The sequence below is a fragment of the Hippocampus guttulatus genome, chromosome 15 (assembly GCF_054856545.1).
Source record: "Hippocampus guttulatus isolate MCC_2025c chromosome 15, RoL_Hgut_1.0, whole genome shotgun sequence".
NCBI classification, from domain to species: Eukaryota; Metazoa; Chordata; class Actinopteri; order Syngnathiformes; family Syngnathidae; genus Hippocampus; species Hippocampus guttulatus.
Genome location: NC_141275.1, coordinates 2,865,425 through 2,888,224, shown reverse-complemented (window position 1 = coordinate 2,888,224; position 22,800 = coordinate 2,865,425). Strand labels below are relative to the sequence as shown.

Sequence of the window (22,800 nt, the reverse complement as noted above, 5' to 3'; positions counted from 1 at the left end):
ACACTTCATTCGTATGTACTCTCAATACCTAACTGTTGAGATTTCAATTCAAAAGTAACTTTTCCATAATATATCCTGTATAGGATTCAGCTTAACACAGAAGGACTTCCATTGGCCACATACTGCATCTTTCACTGGCCTTTTGTATCTCAAATTACCCATTGCTTTGTAGCATCTGTCCACAAAAAGTCTTCATACCCTGTCACGATTGTCATTTATGAATCACACCCTTAATCTGATTGTACGGTTCTATTACCAGATCGATTAAAATTATTATGTTTCACCTTACTTCTTATGAACTTTCTATAACACACCCGCAACAACAAAGTAGAGATTTGGTCTAAAGGTTATTATATATATATATAATAATTTATATATATATATATATATATAAATAAAAATGATCATATCTGTGATATATATATATATAAAAACCTTATATATATATATATATATATAATGAAAAAAATTCCTACTCTCACCCCCCTCGGGTGGTGTCCGTGCCTCATTCAGCTCGGGTCCTCTACCAGAGGCCAGGAAGCTTGAGGGTTCTGCGCAGTATGTATATATATATATATTATTACCCCCACCCCCACCCTCCCATCCTCGCGGTCGACGTGGGACCAGTCCGCTCACTACCGGTCGACCATGACCGCTTGGTTGGGCACTGTTGTGATAATCTAGCCTAAATGTCCCATAATACTATAGTAAACCAATCTGTCCTATAAACTTTGAATGTGTGGAATTGGCACAATTGTTGTCTTAATATTAGTCATTTTTCTTTGTTTCTAGATGAATTGGAAAAGGCAAGTAATTTACTCTAAATCAGTGGTTCTCAACCTTATTAGAGGTCTCGAACCCAACCAGTTCATATGCACATTCATTGAACCCTTAATTACTGAAAAATAAAAATTCAAGAAGTGTTCCTTCAGTTTTGCCAGTGCTAGATGAGAGTTGCTCAACTTAGCATCACAAATCATGCAGATAGGATGCTGAGTCCCATCACGTTCTGCGATGCATGTGAATCAATGAAGTACATATTCGTCTGACCACTTTATTTTTTTTACTCAACATGGTTAGCAGGTATTAAAACATTCTAAAAATATCACACACGCCATAACATCACGACAGTCACACGTTGACTACTGAGCAAGCTCAATTCCCCGCAGCACTGATTGGACAAGCAATGTAATGTGATCATCTCCAGCCAGTGACGGTCAAGCGGGCGTGTCATAACTAATTGACATGTTGAGTCGGGTCTTAACCTCCACGGCAGAGGCTCCGTCGAACCCAGGTTAAGAACCACTGCTCTAAATATTTAGTGTGCAAATATCAATTATACGCCAGCCAACAGATTAGGTGGAAAACCTTGAGATTCCTTTCAAAATAAGTATTTCTGCATGATGAAATTAAATCACAATAATTCAACCACAGGTGAGTCTAATCGTCCATAAAATTCAGAAAATTAGGATTATGTGTGCTCAAATTACAGCGACAGCTGTCGAAAAGCACTGTATAAATACAGATGTATTGTATTGTAATGAGAAAAACCCATAAAAAGCTTACTTTTCAAAGGGGTGGGACTCATGATGAGCACAGTGGAGAGCACCGGAACCGAATTTTTTTGTGCTGAGATCGTCCTGAGTGCCTGTGTAATAACCAGGCAAATTTTTATTCAACCCTCCACTAGTAGACATTAAATAGACAAGGCAGAGGCTCTTTACTGTGCATGTAACCCTCCTGCTTACTATGCTGGCCACGTCTGTCTGAAGGAGTGACATTAATTTGGGATCAGGCAGATTAGAGTATAATATAGAGGACTATTAGAGGATGCAAATGAGAGTCACAGGTTAGTCTGAGGAGGGGCCTTGCCATGCAAGCGGGTTTCTTTGCGAGACAACACAGTGTTCTGAATGAATATGCATAAATGATTTAGTTTGGGGGAGCGGCCCGGTGGTGGACTGACTGGTTAGCGCGTTGGCCTTAGTACAGAAGTGCAGGGTTCGATTCCAGCTCCAGGCTTACTGTGTGGAGTTTGCATGTTCTTCTCATACCTGCATGGGTTTTCTCCAGGTACTCCAGCTTCCTCCCTCATTCCAAGGCTGATTGGACACTCTAAATTGTCCCAAAAAACCCTTATGAAGAACAAAATAAATGGAACGCAGTTTCCCTTGCCCGGACGCGGGTCACTGGGGCCCCCCTCTGGAGCCAGGCCTGGGGGTGGGGCTCGTTGGCGAGCGCCTGGTGGCCGGGCTTGCACCCATGGGGCCCAGCCCGAAGAGGCAATGTGGGTTCCCCTTCTCATGGGCTCACCACCCTTGGGAGGGGCCAACGGGTTTGGGTGCAGTGTGAACTGGGCGGCAACCAAAGGCGGGGACCCTGGCAGTCCGATCCTCGGCTGCAGAAGCTAGCTCTAGGGACATGGAATGTCACCTCTCTTGCAGGGAAGGAGCCCGAGCTGGTGTGCGAGGTAGAAAAGTTCCGACTGGATATAGTCGGACTTACCTCCACACACAGCCTGGGTTCTGGTACCAGTTCTCTCGAGAGGGGTTGGACTCTCTTCCACTCTGGAGTTGCCCACGGTGAGAGGCGCAGAGCAGGTGTGGGCATACTCATTGCCCCCCGGCTCAGTGCCTGTACATTGGGGTTCACACCGGTAGAAGAGAGGGTTGCCTCCCTCCGCCTTCGGGTGGGGGGACGGGTCCTGACTGTTGTTTGTGCGTACCCGTCCTTGGATGGTGTGCTGGATAGTATTCCTGCTGGGGACTCCCTTGTTCTGCTGGGGGACTTCAATGCTCACGTGGGCAATGACAGTGAGACCTGGAGGGGCATGATTGGGAGGAACGGTCCCCCCGATCAGAACTCGAGTGGTGTTGCGTTATTGGACTTCTGTGCTCGTCACGGATTGTCCATAACGAACACCTTGTTCAAACATAAGGGTGTCATATGTGCACCAGGACACCCTTGGCCGCAGTTCGATGATTGACTTTGTGGTTGTATCATCAGATTTGCGGTCGCATGTTTTGGACACTCGGGTGAAGAGAGGGGCGGAGCTGTCAACTGATCACTACCTGGTGGTGAGTAGGCTTCGATGGTGGGGGAAGATGCCGGTCCAACCTGACAGACCCAAACGTATTGTGAGGGTTTGTTGGGAGCGTCTGGCGGAATCCGCTGTCAGAAGGAGTTTCAACTCCCACCTCCAACAGAGCTTTTCCCATGTCCCGGGGGAGGTGGGGGACATTGAGTCCGAGTGGACCATGTTCCGTGCCTTTATTATTGAGGCGGCCAATCTGAGTTGTGGCCGTAAGGTGGTTGGTGCCTGTCGTGGCGGCAACCACCGTACTCGCTGGTGGACACCAGCAGTAAGGGATGCCGTCAAGCTGAAGAAGGAGTCCTATTGGGCCTTTATGGCCTGTGGGACCCCAGAGGTAGCTGACGGGTATCGACTAGCCAAACGGAATGCAGCTTTGGTGGTTCCGAGGCAAAAACTCGGGCGTGGGAAGAGTTCGGTGAGGCCATGGAAGCCGACTTTCGGACGGCTTCGAGGAAATTCTGGTCCACCATCCGACGTCTCAGGAGGGGGAAACAGTGCAGCACTAACACTGTGTACAGTGGGGATGGGGCGCTGTTGACCTCAACTCGGGACGTTGTGAGCCAGTGGGCGGAGTACTTCTTAGACCTCCTCAACTCCACCAGCTTCCTTGGAGGAAACAGGAAACTGGGGACTCTGAGGTGGGCTCCCCTATCTCTGTGGTCGAAGACATCGATGTGGTTTAAAAACTCCTCGGTGGCAAGGCCCCAGGGGTGGATGAGATCCGCCCGGAGTTCCTCAAGGCTCTGGATGTTGTGGGGCTGTCCTGGTTGACATGCCTCTGCAACATCGCGTAGTCAGCGGGGAGAGTGCCTCTGGATTGGCAGACCGGGGTTGTGGTCCCTCTTTTTAAAAAGGGGGACCGGAGGGTGTGTTCCAACTACAGAGGGATCACACTCCTCAGCCTCCCTGGTAAGGTCTATTCAGGGGTGCTGGAGAGGAGGGTCCGTCAGGAAGTCGAGCCTCAGATTGAGGAGGAGCAGTGTGGTTTTCGTCCCGGCCGTGGAACAGTGGACCAGCTCTCCACCCTCAGCAGGGTCCTCGAGGGTATGTGGGAATCCGCCCAACCAGTCTACATGTGTTTTGTGGACTTGGAGAAGGCGTTTGACCGTGTCCCTCGGGGAGTTCTGTGGTGGTTGCTTTGTGGGTATGGGGTACCGAACCCCCTGATACGGGCTGTTCAGTCACTATACCACCGATGTCAGAGTTTGGTTCGCATTGCCGGCAGTAAGTCGGAATCGTTTCCAGTGAGGGTAGGACTCCGCCAAAGCTGCCCTTTGTCGCCGATTCTGTTCATAACCTTTATGGACAGAATTTCCAGGGCGCAGCTGAAGCGTTAAGGGGGCCCGTTTTCGTGGCCTCAGTATTGCATCTCTGCTTTTTGCAGATGATGTGGTACTGTTGGCTCCTTCAAGCAGGGCTCTCCAACTCTCACTGGAGCATTTCGCAGCTGAGTGTGAAGCGGTTGGGATGAAAATCAGCACCTCCAAATCTGAAACAATGGTCCTCAGTCGGAAAAGGGTGGAGTGCCCCCTCTGGAGATCTTGCCCCAAGTGGAGGAGTTTAAGTAACTTGGGGTCTTGTTCACAAGTGAGGGCAGGAGGGGAGCGACAGATCGACAGGCGGATCGGTGCAGCGTCTGCTGTGATGCGGACGTTGTATCGGTCTGTCGTGGTAAAGAAGGAGCTGAGCCAAAGGGCGAAGCTCTCAATTTACCAGTCGATCTACGTTCCAACCCTCATCTATGGTCACGAGCTATGGGTCGTGACCGAAAGAATGAGATCCCAGATACAAGCGGCCGAAATTAGTTTTCTCCGCAGGGTGTCCGGGCTCTCCGTTCGAGAGGAGCCAGATGAGGTGGCTTGGGCATCTGATTCGGATGCCTCCTGAACGCCTCCCTGGTGAGGTGTTCCGGGCATGTCCCACCGGTAGGAGACCCCGAGGACGACCCAGGACACGCTGGAGAGACTATGTCACCCAGCTGGCCTGGGAACGTCTCGGGATCCCCCGGGGAGAGCTGGAAGAAGTAGCTCGGGAGGGGGAAGTCTGGGCTTCCCTGCTAAAGCTGCTGCCCCCGCGACCCGGCCCCGGATAAGCGGTCGAAGATGGATGGATGGAATTGTCCCTAGGTGTGATTGCGAGCGTGAATGGATGTTCGTCTATGTGTGCCCTGTGATTGGCTGGCAACCAGTTGAGGGTGTCCCCCACCTACTGCCTGAAGACAGCTGGGATAGGCTCCAGCACCCCCCGCCACCCTTGTGTGAGGATAAAGCGGATCAGAAAATGGATGGATGGATTTAGGTTGAATAAATATTGAACTCTTTGTTTCTCAGGCTGCTTTTGCTTTTTTTTCTACTGTTTGTTTACATCCCTGATATCAATATCAGAATGGTACTGTCAGGAATTTCCCTGGTGAGCCAAATTACATGAAAATAACTTCAAAAAGTTCTTCTTTTACGGCCTTGAAAATGAATTTTCAATCATGGTCCGATATCGTTCTCCGTCGTAAATCAAGCTTCAGGCTACACATTGATCTGAACCAATTAGATGCAAAAGAAGCCGAACCAATGAGGGGACGGAGAAACTCACTCGTCGCAGGGTCTGTGGGATGGCTTTCCGTAGGTGAATCTACAATCTGATTGCGCTAAAAGAAGAACAAGCATTTTCAGTGGCGTGAGTGTGGTTGATGTCTGCACTCGAGGTCTTGAAGGTGTTGGATGAAATAATATGTGCAAGGCAACACATCAAGGCAGAAATCTGATCGAACCCCAAAAAAATAAGTCAACCCCCGAAGGACTGGAAGTCGTGCGGCCATGATACACGCAATAAAATGAAGACAAAAGACTCTTGGAAATAAATTATTTACCGTATTTTCCACACTATAAAGCGCACCTTCAATGAATGGCCTATTTTAAAACTGTTTTCATTTATAGGGTGCATTGCATGATAAGGCGCATAGAATAGAAGCTACAATTGTGGCTGAGGTTGCGTTATGCATCTACTAGATGGAGCTACGCTAGAGAGAATACAATACAGCTTTATTTATATTGTGCTTTCACAACCGCTGCAGCTGGAACAAAGCACTGTACAGAACATTTAAAATACTATGTCCAAAAAAAATCGTAATTTTAAACCATATGTCAGGCGCGTCGGATTATAAGGCACATTGTTGGCTTTTGAGAAAATTGAATGGTTTTAGATGTGTCTTATTGTGCGGAAAATACACGAAGTTGTAAATGTAGGTCTGGGTTTCTGACAGTGTTTGCGCCTGCGGAGACGGTCCTGATGGCACACCACTGATTTGGTGGGCCCTCTTATTTTCTTCTTCCCTAGACATCCGTTGTTCCCCCTGCTGGCGTTGTTGTTTGAGAAATGTGAGCAGGCTACACAGGGATCTGAGTGCATCACGTCTGCCAGCTTTGATGTCGACATTGAAAACTTTGTTCACCAGCAGGAGCGGGATCATAAGCCTTTCTTCAGTGAAGATCCAGAGCTGGACAACTTGGTGAGTTATTTGGTTTGACAAAATACAGTATCTGCTAATAATTAACATTGAGATGAAGTACTGGGCTGGTTTATAAGAGTAGTAGTACATCTGGGCCGCTGCAAAGACTAAGTCTGGTCATCTATGCAAATACATGTTTTTGTTTGATAAAGCCCTTACAGCGGCTAGGACTGTGTACTTTGCATGTTCTTTCTTTGCCTGCATCCACCCTCAGGCTTTTGAATTTGACTTTTTTGTATTTAATGTCTGCTGCACCATTTATCTTCACTAAAAACACAAACAAGCACATCAGGTGGAATAATTTGCACAGGTATTGAAGAATTATGGTATCCCAATAGTGAGTAAACTCCTTACATGTTTGTAAATATTTGCTTGTAGCTTTTCATGTGACAACACAAAAGAAATTAGACTTTGCTACAATATAAGGTAGGCAGCATATAGCTTGTACAGCAAATGTGGATATAAAAATGCATCTCGGTGAAAATGTTCACTATCAATATGCCGTGTAGCCACCATTATTTGTTTTGTGTTTTTTGTTCTTGTAAAGTGTCCTTGGGTGTCTTGAAAGGCGCTTATAAATAAAATGTATTATTATTATTATTATTATTATTATCCAAAACTGTGTGACCGCTCTTGGGCTTGGAGTTCACTAGTGCTTCAAAGGTTTCCATTTGAATTCTTTTCCACCCCTCCATGACATTATTACATAGCTGGTGGATATATAGAGACTTTGTGCTCCACCTTTCGTTCGTGGATGCTCCACAGATGCTTAATAGGTTTAAGGTCTGGGGACATACTTGACTAATCCACCACTTTTACCCTCAACTAAATTCATTTAAAAATGTGTTAGAAGAGGTCTCTGTTGAATTCTTTCACAATCCACAAGGTTTTTGCATTAGCTCATCATGTTAGCAATATAATGTACAGTATATGTAGAGAAACAACCAATTACACTCATATTCATACCTATGGACAATTTTGAGTCTGCTTCAGGACACTAGATAGATGACAACCTTCAGGACCCTAATACTGGACCCTTCCACTCGGAAGGACGTAAGAGTTGGGGGGGGGGGTGAATTGTGGTGGTTGGTTGTCGTGGAAACTGATGTTGGGTCTGGGTAAGGTGTGGGGAATGAACAAGGAGTACAGAAATGAATCTGGAAAACTGAATAGCCGTGTCCAAAGTGCCCCACCTAGGTTTGATGATCTTTTATTTTTAGACCTGTGATGTTTCTTATCCCCCTCCACACCTCATTCTGCTGGAGTTTTAGCTCCAGTTTACTATTATTAAATCATTTGCCAATTTTGGTCTGAACTTGAGTTGACGCTTGAGCCTTTTCAACTCTGATCTTGTCCCAGTGTGGATCACAAAGCACATCCCAGCCTGTGCACTCAAAGCAATCCTGCAGCACTTTGCTTGTTGTTATGAAAGGCCTTTGAACTGCAAGACCATGCTGAGGAGTTAACAACATGAGGTTGTGGTCCAATAAACCTGATGGGGGCAGGCTCGTACTGCTACACACATTTCTTGTGGTTGCATGCAGCAAGTCCAGGGCTTTATTGTCCCTTGATGTACAGTGGACGTTCTGGGTAAAAGTGGGGAGTACTGAATCCAGCCTTCAGTGAGTCATATACCAAGTTATGATGGTAAAAGCCTCTGGGTGGAGACTCCGTAACTTGGCAACAGGTGTGTAAGTTCCGGCTGAATAGCGACTGGCACTTTCCACTTGTACACTGAGTTGAGGAGAGACAACAGCTGGTCAAAATCCATACTTAGTATTTGCCCTGAAATAAGGTGTCAGGGCACATGTACTCAACCACCACACACACACACACACACACACATGATTAATGACAGAGGGTTTTTATCAGTGGGATATTGTCATGAAAGACATATTATTATCTCACAACTGTTTTAGATAGTGGGGGTGGGGGGGGGGGGGGGGGAATGCATCATGTCTCCTTGAGATCACTCTAAAATGTTTGGCTTTGTAGGTGGAATTCTTTCCTGTTCGTGGTTTCAGTACAGCTTCAGCTGTTCAACAGTTGAGGATTTCGGCTGTTGCATTTTACGCTTCGTAATGCACTATACATTTTCAGTGGGGAGCAGGTCTGGGCTGCAGGCAGGCTACTCTCGTATCCGCACTCTTTTACTACGAAGCCACACAGTTGTAATATGTGCCAAATATAATTTGGCATCGTCTTGCTGAAATAAGCAGGGGCATCCATGAAAAAGACATTGCTTGGATGGCATTTTTATGTACTTTTCAGCATTAATGGTGCCTTCACAGATGTGGAACTTACCCATGCCATTGGCACCAACCAATACAGCCCCATACCATCACAGATGCTGGCTTTTGAACTTTGTGCCCCAAACAGTCCAGATGGTTCTTTTCCTTTTTGGCTCGGAGGATATGAAGTTCACAATGTCCAAAAACTATTTGAAATGTGGACTCATCAGACCACAGAACACTTTTCTACTTTGCATCAGTCCAGTTTAGATGAGCTCTGGCCCAGAGAAACCAGCGGTGTGTCTTGCAATACAGTATGTACGTTGAGGAACATTGTTCTGAGACTGTTCAACTATTTTATCATCCAAATATTCATGAAGAGGTGAACCTCACCCCATCCTTGCTTGTGAATGACTGAGCAATTCAGGGAAGCTCCTTTTATAGGCAATCATGACATGCACCTGTTCCTACTGAACCTCGTCACTTGTGGAATGTCCCACAAAGGTGTTTGATGAGCATTCCTCAATTTTCTCAGTCTTTTTGGAATGAGTTGCAGCCATAAAATTCAAAGTTTATGATTATTTGCCAAAAACAAAAAACGTTTTCAATGTAATACTCCACAAACACAATTTGAATCACAATCCCATGTTTAGACTAGTGGGAGCACATAAAACATACTGTGTTACTTTAAAGGAAATATCTGACTTGACTTCCCCTTTAAACTGAAAATTGTATTAATTTCAGACTCTCATTAATTTCAATCAATTAACTCATTCACTGCCATTGATGCCTGTGGAAGTAATTTGGAATCAACATTCACTGCCTCATCTCGATTTTCAAACTGTTGGAGTTGGGGCACTGTAGAATTCAGTTGAACCCAGATTTTGTGTACACATGAGAAATGATGAGGGAGAACTTGGGCACAGGTTGGAAGTCGGACAGGTTTTGACATTTTACACTCAAACAGAGTGTGTACAGTATTTTCTGCACTATAGGAGCACTGCATTGTAATGTGCATAGAATAGAAACTACAATAGTGGCTGCGGTTGCGCTATGCATCCACTAATTGGTGCTACGCCAAAGGGAATACAATACAACAGGGGTGCCCATTACGTGGATCCTGATCTACCGGTAGATCTAAGACAGGTCCCAAGTAGATCCGAGGAGTGTCGAGGAGAAAAAAACAAAACAACCAGTTGTGTGTCTTTGTACATGTTAGTAATATATATTTTTTGTGTTAATGTACGCTGCACCCTAATCATCCTATCAGTCTCATTTTCCCAAAAAAAGTTTTAAAAATAAAGCAGGTAAATCTTGAATTTACGATGGCGCGTGATTACGTCACTGGAAGTTGTTAGCGCTCAGCAGTCTGCAATTGCAGCTTGTGATCAGAGCTGTTGCACTCTATCTTTGATCGTCATTATTCTCATTCAGAGTTTGCTTCGTGTACAATTCACCGAGGGCACGGGCAAAGAATAGGAATCTAGGAGGGCCCAGGGAAGCACTTTAAAATGGTACGTGTGAGCTACGATGGTTAACAGGCTGCAAAAGTGCATCGCATGCCTCAGTTTCAGGCTGTTTCTAATCATGGCGTGTGTGTGTGTGTGTGTGTGTGTGTGCGCGCGCGCCGGTAAGGGTAGATCCCGGGAGGTTAGTTGATCGAAAAGTAGATCTTTGGTCCAAAAAGTGTGGGCACCCCTGCAATACAATAGAATACAACGTTGTTTATATCGAACCTTCACAACCGCTGCAGCTGTAAGAATAAGAACTGGTCACAAACAAAGACATTAAACATATAAATACAAATGGCATTACAAAATAAAAAATGAAAGACAAAACTTATGAAGAAAACCGAGATTCAACAAAAACGCAATAGCGCCGTGTTTTGTGAAGGAGGCATCACCGTTACATTAAAAGCTCCTTTTCTTTCAACACATAATTTTACATTATTTATTATTGTTGCCTCCCATGAATGTTGAAGCACAAGCTAGGTACTGTACAAAATGGATGGATCAATTAATGTTGGCCACACAGTCGACCCAAGATGACACTATCACAGTGCTCAACATAAATTACACCCGTTTGAATATTAAGTGTCTATCAATTTCTCAGTGCATGCAATTTTCTGAATTTTAATGATAAGTGGACTCTTGTGGTTGAATTTTTTGTGAATTACAAGGTTTTTATCTCCCTTGAAACAAAGACGGATACAAAACTTTATGAGAGTACGCCGATCAGGGTTGAACAGTCAATTAACCCTGCATCTGTGTGTTTTATGAGGCACAGGGTACAAGCATCCCTCCCAGGGGCCACTCATTTTTCCTTCCCGTGGTAATGTCACATTGGGCCTGACTGGTTACGATGGGAGCAAAAGTCTGTCTTGTTATAAAACTCACCGAGTTTAATTAGCTGAATTTTCTCCTCCGTAGTCAAGCGCATTTCTGTCCATTCTGTTGACCTTAATTTTGAAGGGGTTTATTGTAGTGTGTCTGACGGTGCGAAGAATATCAATGTCGTTGATGCTGAGACAATGGCTGATGAGAACAAAAGACGGAATATTTGATTGAAGCATCGGACATGTCGTAGTGGTGAACATATCGCTCTTGTATGTCTCAAAAATATGCTTCTTTGGTTTCCTGACAGAAATAAATTGTGTCTATAGGTGTGAATACGTGTGAGAATGTCAGAATTACTTTGTTTTACTTCCTTAGTACTGATTGTTGATTCTTTACTAATACTAATTTGACACAGTATTTCAAATAAGAATTGTCTCTTGACTTGCATCATCAAAATTGTATTTCCATTTTGTGTTCTCTTGAATACTAAACGGATTACAACTACCGTTGCAATGCTTTTAGGTTTTACCAATATTTTGTAGTCGTTTATTTGACATTTAGCTCAAAATTTTGCCCTCTCCTCAAACTGCTCTAACATTTTTTTTGATTGTTAAGATCATGTACACAGATTACAGACCCAAAATAAATAGCAGAGACATCTCAAAATACAACAACCAAACAATCATTTTATTTAACCCAGGGAGCAAGTGTAGTGTGAACAAGAAAATAAAATACAGGAAACGAAAAACTATATCAGCAAAAGGTTCACATGGAAACCTCCAGAAATCAGGTAAAAGAAAACAGAGTTCAATGCCTGAAACACGAGAGGAGCTGGTTGCCGAAAAGGACAAAACAACTGAAAACATCTACTTAAAAAAATAAAGCGGAAAACAAAGGAAATAAACCACAACAGCGAAAAACAAACAAACACAGGAGGATATAAAAGCGCAATGGGGGAAAATTCCTAACGACACAATCCAATACAACTAACAATAGAACAAACACAGAAACTGATTCTTTCAGACAGAAGTTTAGAAAGAGATGAGACAAACCAACAAGGAGGAAAAAAACAGGATCATGGCATCGTTGACACAAAGATATCAAATGTCATCATGTTAAATACTCCACCTATTGAACCCTTTCATGCACAAATAAGGATAACTTGATAACCTGTCCACTGTAGTACAGTAACCGCTGTCCCAGAAATGGTTAAACCCAAAACTAATTCTAATTGCTCCCCACTCTCCCGACATTCATAATGCGTTATGACTGCACTGTGCTAAATAAGTTGAATGTATCTTTATTTTCCTATCTTGAGAGGCAAAGGCTAAAGCCAAGAAATGTGAAAGCTAAACAGCGACAAAAACTCTTGCTGATATAATTCTGCCTTTTGAAATATTGAAATGCTGTCCATTTAGAGAACAGTACCATTCAGTGAGAGCATACAGTGCTGCTGTATATAACATCGTAAAGTGGGCAATGTAGGAGTGCGGCAAGTCGGGTTTTATGAAAGGTGTACCGTATTTTCTGCACTATATGGCTCACCTAAACACATTCAATTTTCTCAAAAGGCAACAGTGCACCCTTTAGTCCGATGCGCCTAATATAAAGAGAGTGTAACTCTCTTTAAATTCCCCACTGAGCTGTTTCCCTGTTAGTGTTCCAATGCCATCTAGTGCTGATTATTAGCAGGAGCCTGACACTAATTGACGTGCATTCGCCAACACACACTCAAACAGACTGCTTTGTGAGCTCACCGCAGCCATTGTGAAATGAAGATAATACCAAAAGCATAGTTAACTAATGACTAAATGAAGGAAGGAGACAAGCAAGACTTCTCAGCATAATTAGCCCCTTGTGGATGTGAGCCCACAAGGCTTGTGTGCCTTTTCAATTATCTCCATAACTTTTGTCTTTCATTTAATGTTTTGTCATACAATTTGTATTTATATGTTTCATGTCCGTGTTTGTGGCCAGTTCTCACAGTCACAGCTGCAGTGGTTCTCGATATAAATAAAGCTGTGTTGTATTGTATTGTATTCCCTTTCGCGTGGATGCTTAGTGTAACTGCAGCCACTATTGTCGCTTTTATTCTATGCACCATATACTGCAGTGCACCCTATATATGAAAACAGTTTAAAACAGGCCATTCATTGAAGGTGCACCTTATAATCCGGAGTACCTTATAGTGCAGAAAATACGGTATTTATATTGTGATCATGTGCTTTTATTAACTTCAGATGGTTAAAGCTATTCAAGTGTTGCGGATCCACTTATTGGAGCTCGAGAAGGTCAATGAACTCTGTAAGGATTTCTGCAACCGATACATCACCTGCCTCAAAACCAAGATGCACAGTGACAACCTTCTCCGTAACGACCTGGGGGGACCCTATTCTCCTACGCACACCAATCTCAGCATGCAGCAGGTCAGTTTCACACTTTGGACAGCTCTTATCGTATTATGTATATTACCCCTGCTTGTTTTCGTTATTTTTATCTCTTCATGGTACGTCTTGTGTTTCTGTATGATACCCCAGGAACTAAATCAGACCTCCGCTCCGTCCATGACCTCTGTGTCCAACCCTGTCAACCCTGCAGGGATTGTGGCACCCAGTGGGGGTTTGCAGCAGGGCAGTGTTTCTATGACGACCATCAACTCTCAAGTGGTATCGGGTAAGAATTATCCACATCTAATGAATGAATTTGGAGCTGATGAGAACACAGGTGGGCCAGTGGTTAGCACGTCAACCTCACAGCGCAGAGGTACTGGGTTCAATTCCAGCTCCGGCCTCACTCTGTGGAGTTTGCATGTTCTCCCCGGGCCTTGAACACTAAATTCTCCCTAGGTGTGGGTGTGAGCGTGGTTGTTCGTATGTGTGTGCCCTGCGATTGGCTGGCAACCGGTTCAGGGTGTCCCCCGCCTACTGCCCGAAGGCAGCTGGGATAGGCTCCGGCACCCCCCCGTGACCCTTGTGAGGATAAGCGGATCAGAAAATGGATGGAGAACAAAGGTGCATGCCTCCATGAAATAGTGTTGTAGTAAATAATACTAGACATCAGTGTGATAAATATTCTTAAAGGAGTTTTAATTAAATTTCAGATTAGAAAGAATGATTAAAGATAAAATAAATTCGTAATTGGTATAATTGATTGGCTTATACGTAGGTTCAACTTCATCAAATGGTCCATGTTCACACATTGTTAGGTTTAGTAAGAGTGGTAATTATCATTCACAGGGTGCAAGGCCTGCAGACCCTTCTTATGTCAACCATGTACAGTGAGATGTTAATCTTGCCCTCTGGAAATCTCTTTCAACCTCAAATGAATCAATCTGTCATCTTTTGATCGTGAGACATTGAAGCGCTCAAACTGTCTGTGGAAATTGTCTTGATCAAGGCTAATTAGACCAGCAGCAGAAAACGGTTCTTTCTTCACAACCTTAATTCAGCAGTCATTGCTGTTGGTTGTCATGCTTTTTATTTACTTTTATGTGCTAAGACTCCACAAGTTGTGAGGGACTCGGATGTGTCAGTCTGCTGAAACTAATGGATTCTCATGACAGTCATTTCTCATGTTAGGTGGGACGCTGTATCAGCCGGTTGCTATGGTGACATCACAAGGACAAGTGTTAACGCAGGCACTGGCACCGGGAACTATTCAGATCCAGAACTCGCAGGTAAAGCAGCACAGCACACCCGGATGTATACTTTCTCAATCCCATGATGACATCCCCCCCGCAAAAATTTGATGTATGATAGGAAATGCAAAGAATTTATAGAACGGTGAGATCGGCACCCGCAGATTCACCTACAGTATTCTCTTTTTTTGGGGGGGGGGGGGGGGGTATTTGTTTGTTTGGTTTTTCTGTGATACTTAAAATCAGCCTTCCACTGTGCATTTTAATCTCATTTATCCGTGGATTTTCCCCATTTCGTGGGCTAGCTCCGTCAGTCTCCCCACCGAATAGCAGGTGTCGACTGTGCAGTAAATAAGAAAACCTTTATTTGTCTCACAATGGAGAAATTCCCAATTTACAGCAGCAAAATTATGAAAGGGAGAAAGTAGAAGACAAAAAGTAGATAAATAAATATAAGCATATATGTGTGGGTTAAGTATTTTGTTTTTGACTAAATTAAGATCTATTAGGCTCCACCCCCTCATAATTAACCACAAGGGTCCCACACAGAGACCACTCCCCATAATCAACTCTTTTGGGGGAATCTTTTCTGGTTCCAGAAAGGACCTCTCACAATTTACAATGTTGCTCGATGCAGTAGAAATGCGGTTGTGTCGTCATGTAGTGGAACATAATATGTTGTACTGGTGTGTTTTGTCATGATTATTACAAATGTGAGCTCGACCTGCACAATGCTCTGCTCTGGTTTAAAACCCACTTTTTTTCTTTTTAAATCCAAAATACTTCCAAATGACGAGGGATGACTTGTCTCTTGGCTCTTAATCTATCGAATGTGTTCTGCATTCTCTTTCTCTTCCGTTTTCTTCGCGCACGTCTCACTCATTGTCCCGCCCTCAGCTGAACATGAAAAGAGGTTTATGATTGGCTGGACCGAGCGTGCATTCAAGGACAAAAAGGAAATGTAAAAAGGAATGTTAATACAATACAATACAATACATCCTGATTTATATAGCGCTTCCACAACAGCTGCAGCTGTAACAACGCTGTTGTTACAAATAGTAAACACAACACATAACATAAAACACGGATAGTCGTGCAATCCTAACCACTTTGCCCTCAGACGCAGTTTGAGATGAGAGAAGAGAGAATCGAAGTGTCCTTTCACCAGTGCAGTTTTGAACAGGGAAAACCTGTTTAATTTGTATATACTCAGGTTAGGTGTGTTATGTTCATTTTTAGGTGATCATGTGTGATTCAGAACAAAACAGGTGGTAGAAAAGGGATGGCTTTAAAAGAAGAATGTATTATCCTTCTTTCTTTATTTCTATATTTTTTCGACCCACAGATGCCACAACAAATTCTTACACCCCAACATGGATGCCCAACAGTTTTGTTTTTCTTCGAACTGCAAATTCACTGTTAGGAGTTGAAGACCACTTGACAATCAATTTTCTCACTGCACAAATCAGATGAACAATGAATGAACAATACAATGTGCTCCAAGTAATGATTGTTATATATATACACACACACACATGAGGTTTTTGAGACATTTCCTTTTTTTAAAAAAAATATATTTATATACAGTATATATACGTATACACAGTATATCCATCCATCCATCCATTTTCCGAACCGCTTGATCCTCACTAGGGTCGCGGGGGGTGCTGGAGCCTATCCCAGCCGTCTTCGGGCAGTAGGCGGGGACACCCTGAATCAGTTGCCAGCCAATCGCAGGGCACACAGAGACGAACAACCATTCACGCCCACACTCACACCTAGGGACAATTTAGAGCATCCAATCAGCCTGCCATGCATGTTTTTGGAATGTGGGAGGAAACCGGAGCACCCGGAGAAAACCCACGCAGGCCCGGGGAGAACATGCAAACACCACACAGGGAGGCTGGAGCTGGAATTGAGCCCGGTACCTCTGCACTGTGAAGCCGACGTGCTAACCACTGGACTACCAGGCCGCCCCATATACAGTATATATTGCATAAAATATATATTTTTAAATCATCTAAGTTAAATGTACACAATAATTGCAGTTGGCATGTTCCAGCTTCAAAATTGAATAATGAATCCTGAACCTCAGACCTTCTGATAGTTCTGAAAGTTACAGAAAACACTATATATATATATATATATATATATATATATATATATATATATATATATATAACCCACATTCTTGCTGCTGGAGGCTGTAAATCTCCCCAGTGTGAGACAAATAAAGGATATTTTATCTTATCTTATCTTATCTTATATTATCTCCACAGAGTGAAAGATGGGGATTTTTTAAATTTAGACATAATAATGAATGACACTTACATCATGCTTTTCAGGACACCTAAAAATGTTTTTCAGGTTGAGGGAAGAAGCATTATTTCTCAAACTCAGTTACCATGGTGACACTTGAAGATGTGTTTCTACCATTGTCACAGGAAAAAAAAAAGATGACTGGTTGCCTCCTTGTGTTACCGTGGTAACATTAACGAAGTCCATGCATCCAATTTGCTTTTACCTTTCTCTTACTACCTTTTGTCAATATTCTTTGACTCTTCTGCCACAGTTAAACGTCGATCTGTCAGCCCTATTGGACAGCGAAGACAAGAAGTCAAGGAATAAAAGGGGGGTCCTTCCCAAACAAGCCACTAACATCATGCGCTCATGGCTCTTTCAGCATCTTATGGTAAGGCAGAAATAATGGCTAAATGGCATGTACAATATCATGTGCTGAGGGCGGCAAAACACAATTATTGATGCCAAATGCTGTGTTCTGTTCTCCCACTAGCACCCGTATCCCACAGAGGACGAGAAAAGGCAAATTGCAGCACAAACAAGCTTGACACTTTTGCAAGTGAATAACTGGTAAGATGTTCTTGACCTGCGCCGTTGTGGGAACACTTGATTTACCCTATGATGCCATCTTCTGGTTGTCTTATGTATTGTCTACTAATAACACCTAAGAACAGCAAATTTTTGACCCTGATTTTAAACGCGCATTGCCTTTTTTTTCCTAGCACATCAGGTTTTTGAGATATTTCCTTTTTTGTTGTTTTTAAATTTGACCAATAAAAGCTTGTGCAGTCCAGATTTGATCATGCCTCAACATTTCTAGCTGTGACATTTCTGAAAAATCTCGAGATCACTTTTTTTCTTTGCATAGCAACGTGTTTAGCTGCACTAACTAGCAAGCTGAAGCTCTGTTTTGCTATTCAATGTGTTTTGATGAGCCGCAAAATACAAATTTTGACTCACACTTTGTGATGCGAAACCGCTTATTTTGAGGCTTGCAGGAGTTCAAGCCCTCATGTGTGGTGTGTTTCCATGTTTCTCTTCACGCCACATTTCCAAAATATGGCTGGTTAATTGAAGGCATCAACTTCATTTTCCCTCTCTGTTTTCAGGTTCATCAATGCTCGCCGGCGTATCCTCCAGCCTATGCTGGATGCCAGTAACCCTGACCCAGCTCCTAAAGCAAAGAAGATGAAGTCCCAGCATCGTCCCACCCAGCGTTTCTGGCCCGATTCCATTGTGGCTGGAGTTTTGCAAACGCACAGATCTCAAACGGGAAATAATTCCGACGGTACAGTATCATCAAATACTTTCTATGACATATGTGCATAGAAAGTTTCCATTTTCCCATGCAAGATACTGTGACTGCATGTATACTGTATGTAGAGGACATGCAGTTAAGACCCAAGATTATTCCTACATTGGCTAGATTTAGCTACCATTAGCAGCTTCTCATGTTATCAGGTTACAGGGTACATGAAATGGTTAAATAACACTGATTTATTGAAGTATATTCCTTGATTTTCATCAAATATAAATGCACTTCAATTCCAAGTCTAGCCATGGTATGACTTAACTGTGTTGTGCACCAAAAAAAAGAGACATTTAATCATGTATGTTTCCATTTCCACCACTGAGTGCCACTATTGATCGTTTAGACGCAAGAAGCTAACCGTCTTGGGGAAAGGATGCCTGAGAGACAGTAAAACTGCCATCCATCCATTATTTCAACCGTTAGTATAATAATCACTGGAAAAAATGTCCGGGAGGTGGGGGGGCGGGGGGGGGGGGGCGTAACCAAACAAACCTTTTTTAACCCTTCCATGCACCTTGTAACCTGATAACATGGTCAGCTGTCCACTGTAGTAACCACTGTCCCTGAAAGGGTGAAAGAACACTGACTAACGACCAGTCCAGGGTGAAGTCTGCCTCTTGCCCAAAGTCAACTGGGATAGGCTCATGCTCCCTGCAACCTTGAGCAAGATAAGCTGTGTAGAAAATGGATGAATAGATGAATAATAATCATCTTAAATCCATCTAATTTCCAACACCGCATTTCCTGAACGGGGTCGCGGGGGAATCTATCCCATCTGAAGGCAGACTACACCCCGGACTGGTTATCAGTCAATCGCAGGGCGCTTATAGAGACAAAAATCTATTCACACCTACATCATCACCGAGCGGGAACCGATCCCACATTGCCCGCTCAGAAGTCAGGCGAGTTTACCGCTAAACCATCAGCGACGTAATAATCATCCTGATCCTAATAATAGTGCTCTGTGATTGGCTAGCAGCCAGTCTAGGGTGTACGCCTCATATTGCTTGAAGTCTATTGGGAGAGGCTCCAGCACCCAACCCTAGGAAAGATCAACGATATACATGATGGGTGGATTGATAGATAATAAGAATGTGCACTAATCTCTCCACTAAAAGACGTTTTAATACGTACCTCGACAAATAGGGTTGGTGGTACGGTGGTCGACTGGTTAGCACGTCGGCCTCACAGTGCAGGGGTGCAGCGTTCGATTCCGGCTCTGGCCTTCCTGTGTTTGAATGTTCTCCCCGTGCCTGCGTAGATTTTCTCTGGGTACTCTGGTTTCCTTCCACATTCCAAAAACATGCATGGCAGGCTAATAGAACACTCTAAATCAGGGGTGTCAATCTCATTTTTGGAGTGGGTCACATTGTAGTAACGGTTTCCCTAAGCGGGCCACATTTTAGTTACGGTTTCCTTGGTGGATAACTTGTTTTGAAATCAGAAGTCAAGATTAATGGGTAGTTCAACCATTGTTTACATTAATGCAACAAGTACGTAATGATATCATGCTTGCAATATCTCTCAGTAATGATGGATTACATCTAACAATGTTAAATTTTGTTTCAGACTTCAGCAAGCATTCTGGAAAAATAGATTTGCTTGATTTGAGTTGGAGACCTGTGCTCTAAATTGTCCCTAGATATGATTGTGAGCGTGAATGGTTGTCCGTCTATGTGTGCCCTGCGATTGGCTGGCAACCAATTCAGGGTGTCCCCCGCCAACTGCCCCAAGACAGCTGGGAGAGGCTCTAGCACCCCTCGCGACTCTTGTGAGGATAAAGCGGATTCGAAAATGGATGGATAAATAGGGTTCGATATGATTTAAGGACTAGTCATTTTAAAATGTCAAGATTCAGTTCAGTGAACTCAAAACCAATTTCCCAATTCTGTTTTTTGTTCCACCCCTAATGGCGAATAATTCTGCTTTCTGCCGACTCTCAGATCCACTTAGCCTGGACAGTCTCCAGTCGCTATCATCGGACTCTGCCACTCTGGCCATGCAGCAAGCCATGCTTGGAGCTGATGACTCCATGGATGGCACAGACGACGAGGATGAAAATGATGAGGAGGAGGAGGGGGAAGAGGAAGAGGAAGGAATGGAAGAGGAGGAGGAGGAAGAGGACGGAGAGAATGAAAACAATACGGGGAGGCCGATGCCCAGCGGAGGAGCGGGAAGAAGAGATGTGAGCATAGAGCACAGAGAGGAACTGGAATAGTCAGAGTGGAGAGAGACACGAAGACGTTGACCTCACTTGGCCCATCGACACGGCGAATTTCCGATTCCAACCCAATATGGCACCGTTGCCATATTTAATATGCATTTGACGGCACGCAAATCAATCAGGGCTGCTTCGATTGAGAAACTGTGGAAGAAAATAGGACATCATGACCCTTACAAAAAATGAAGTGAAAACACAGCTAACAATTTTACTTGACTGGAGTGGGCTTTATAAAGTACAGTTACTACATAGAATGCCTGTCATAAACAAATGAGAAAGAATGTTATGCTCCAGAGAACCTGATAGGTCAGCCGACTCTAAATTTCCTCTCAAAGCTCAAAGCACACCTCCAACAAGTTTTCGAAATGCCAGTCGTCCCAACAACTTAGCTCGACGAAATGCGGTTACCAACTGTAATTACATCACTTTGCAAATGCAAGGCTTCGTCAAAAAGTGAGAGGAGATGAGGGCATGCTTTTGAAATACCTGCACAATCCTTCTTCATCACTGTTAAAATCTTCCGGATTCTCAGGTCGAACAAAACTGAGCATTTTTTCTTCCACTTAAACATATTCGAGCTTGCCGAAAGCCTTTTAAGCATGATCTTTGAACGTTCGGTTCTCCATAAGCGAATCTAATGTAGTAGGCAAGTGTCTTGATGGGTGAAGGTTTGCAGATTTTTATTTTTATTTTTTGCTTTCAGTAGTTTGTTTTCTTTTGGGGCTCAGAAGATAAGCTCAAGCAACATGACAATGATGGCTGTGTGCAGTTTCCTTCGAGATCTGCTTCACTCTTTTAGGTGATTCTTGTATGTTGCTGTTCCGAAAGTGGCAAAAGTTACCAACCCCCGCAAACTTTTTCCCACGTCAGTTGGAATCACACAATCAGTCGAGGAATTTGGAATCTCCGACTGAATAAGCCATGGTCATCTCCGGATGGACTTTTCATTGAAAGAAAATCATTTTGATGAAGATGAAGGACTGAGCAAGTCGTGGAAGAAAAGTCTGCCGTAAATTCAGTTTTATGTGAAGGATTTTGAAGAGACTGGTAAAGGGTTTTCGTTCTGTACTCAACCACAAAAAGGGATGCACTAATTTGGATTGTGAAGGTGTCTAAAAAAAGTGTTATATTTAATGTTGAGTGGTGACTGTGAAATCTGTTGCTCATTAATATTATTTTCTCAACTGCTTTTTTAAAACTCGATCTTCCAGCGCAAGTGATAGACAAAGGGGGAATATTTATATTTCATTTGTACACTTCTTGTCATAATCTACTGTGTTTCAATAGACCAATTTTAATAATTAAAATATGTAACTGGACAGATGTGGACGATGTATTTTGTTTTATCTGCAAGCAGTATTACAAATTAAGTACTGCAATTAGCATTCGTCCATCCATCCATCCTATTTTCTCATGCGTTTATCCTCACTGTATTTGGAACGTGGGAGGAAACCGGAGTGCCCGGACAAAACCCAGGCAGGCAAACAAACATGCAAACCCCACACAGGAAGGCCGGAGCCAGAATCGAACCCTGCACCTCTGCACTGTGAAGCCGATATACTAACCATTTAAACACCGGACCGCCAGCTTGACATCAAAGGTCTTTCAATTAATGACTACGTTTCAACTCCTGTCATCAAATTTCAGCAATTTTTCCTTCATAAGAAATAACTGATTTGGTGTGAAGGGTTGTTGCATTCACAACCACACTACGTGGCGATGGCATCCTTTAATCTCTCTTTCTAGTTAGCACCTCGCTCCACCTCGCTCAAACTGCATACACTATGCAGTTTGAATCACTTCTATTTTCAGTGTATTTAAAAAGCACTTATTCACCCAAAAATCTCAAAAGGACTTCACAAGCCCACAGTTCACAGAGATGGACATCACCTGGTCTCACCCCCCCCCCCCCCCACCCATCTAAAAAAAAGGAAAAAATCTCAGAAAATATCTCTGCAAAAAAGTACAAAATCTTGAGAAGGGAACACAGATGAAGGAAACACCCTTAACAACATTAATCACACTCGATGATAAGTTCTGCTTGCAGTTAGATGGATCCAGGGAAGTGGTCTTACTCTGGTCCAGTCCTAGTCTGTTGATCCACAATCCTCTGCAGGTACTGGAGCCGAGACAGCTCAGAAATTGTTTTGGAACCTCCTGACTTCT

The 22,800-nt window shown here is 43.5% G+C and overlaps 1 protein-coding gene across 1 annotated transcript in view; it reads left to right on the top strand.

Annotated features, from left to right (window-relative positions):
* The window catches only part of LOC147193460 (homeobox protein PKNOX2-like), a 143,113-nt gene extending 121,155 nt beyond the window's left edge, over window positions 1–21,958 (top strand). The window contains exons 5-12 of the mRNA XM_086131237.1: window positions 6,425–6,596; window positions 13,404–13,589; window positions 13,701–13,836; window positions 14,742–14,839; window positions 17,373–17,492; window positions 17,595–17,671; window positions 18,211–18,389; window positions 20,357–21,958. Of these exons, the coding sequence (XP_085987363.1) occupies window positions 6,425–6,596; window positions 13,404–13,589; window positions 13,701–13,836; window positions 14,742–14,839; window positions 17,373–17,492; window positions 17,595–17,671; window positions 18,211–18,389; window positions 20,357–20,631 (1,243 nt within the window). The 3' untranslated portion in view covers window positions 20,632–21,958. The remainder of the gene's footprint in view (window positions 1–6,424; window positions 6,597–13,403; window positions 13,590–13,700; window positions 13,837–14,741; window positions 14,840–17,372; window positions 17,493–17,594; window positions 17,672–18,210; window positions 18,390–20,356) is intronic.
* Window positions 21,959–22,800: the final 842 nt, after the last annotated feature.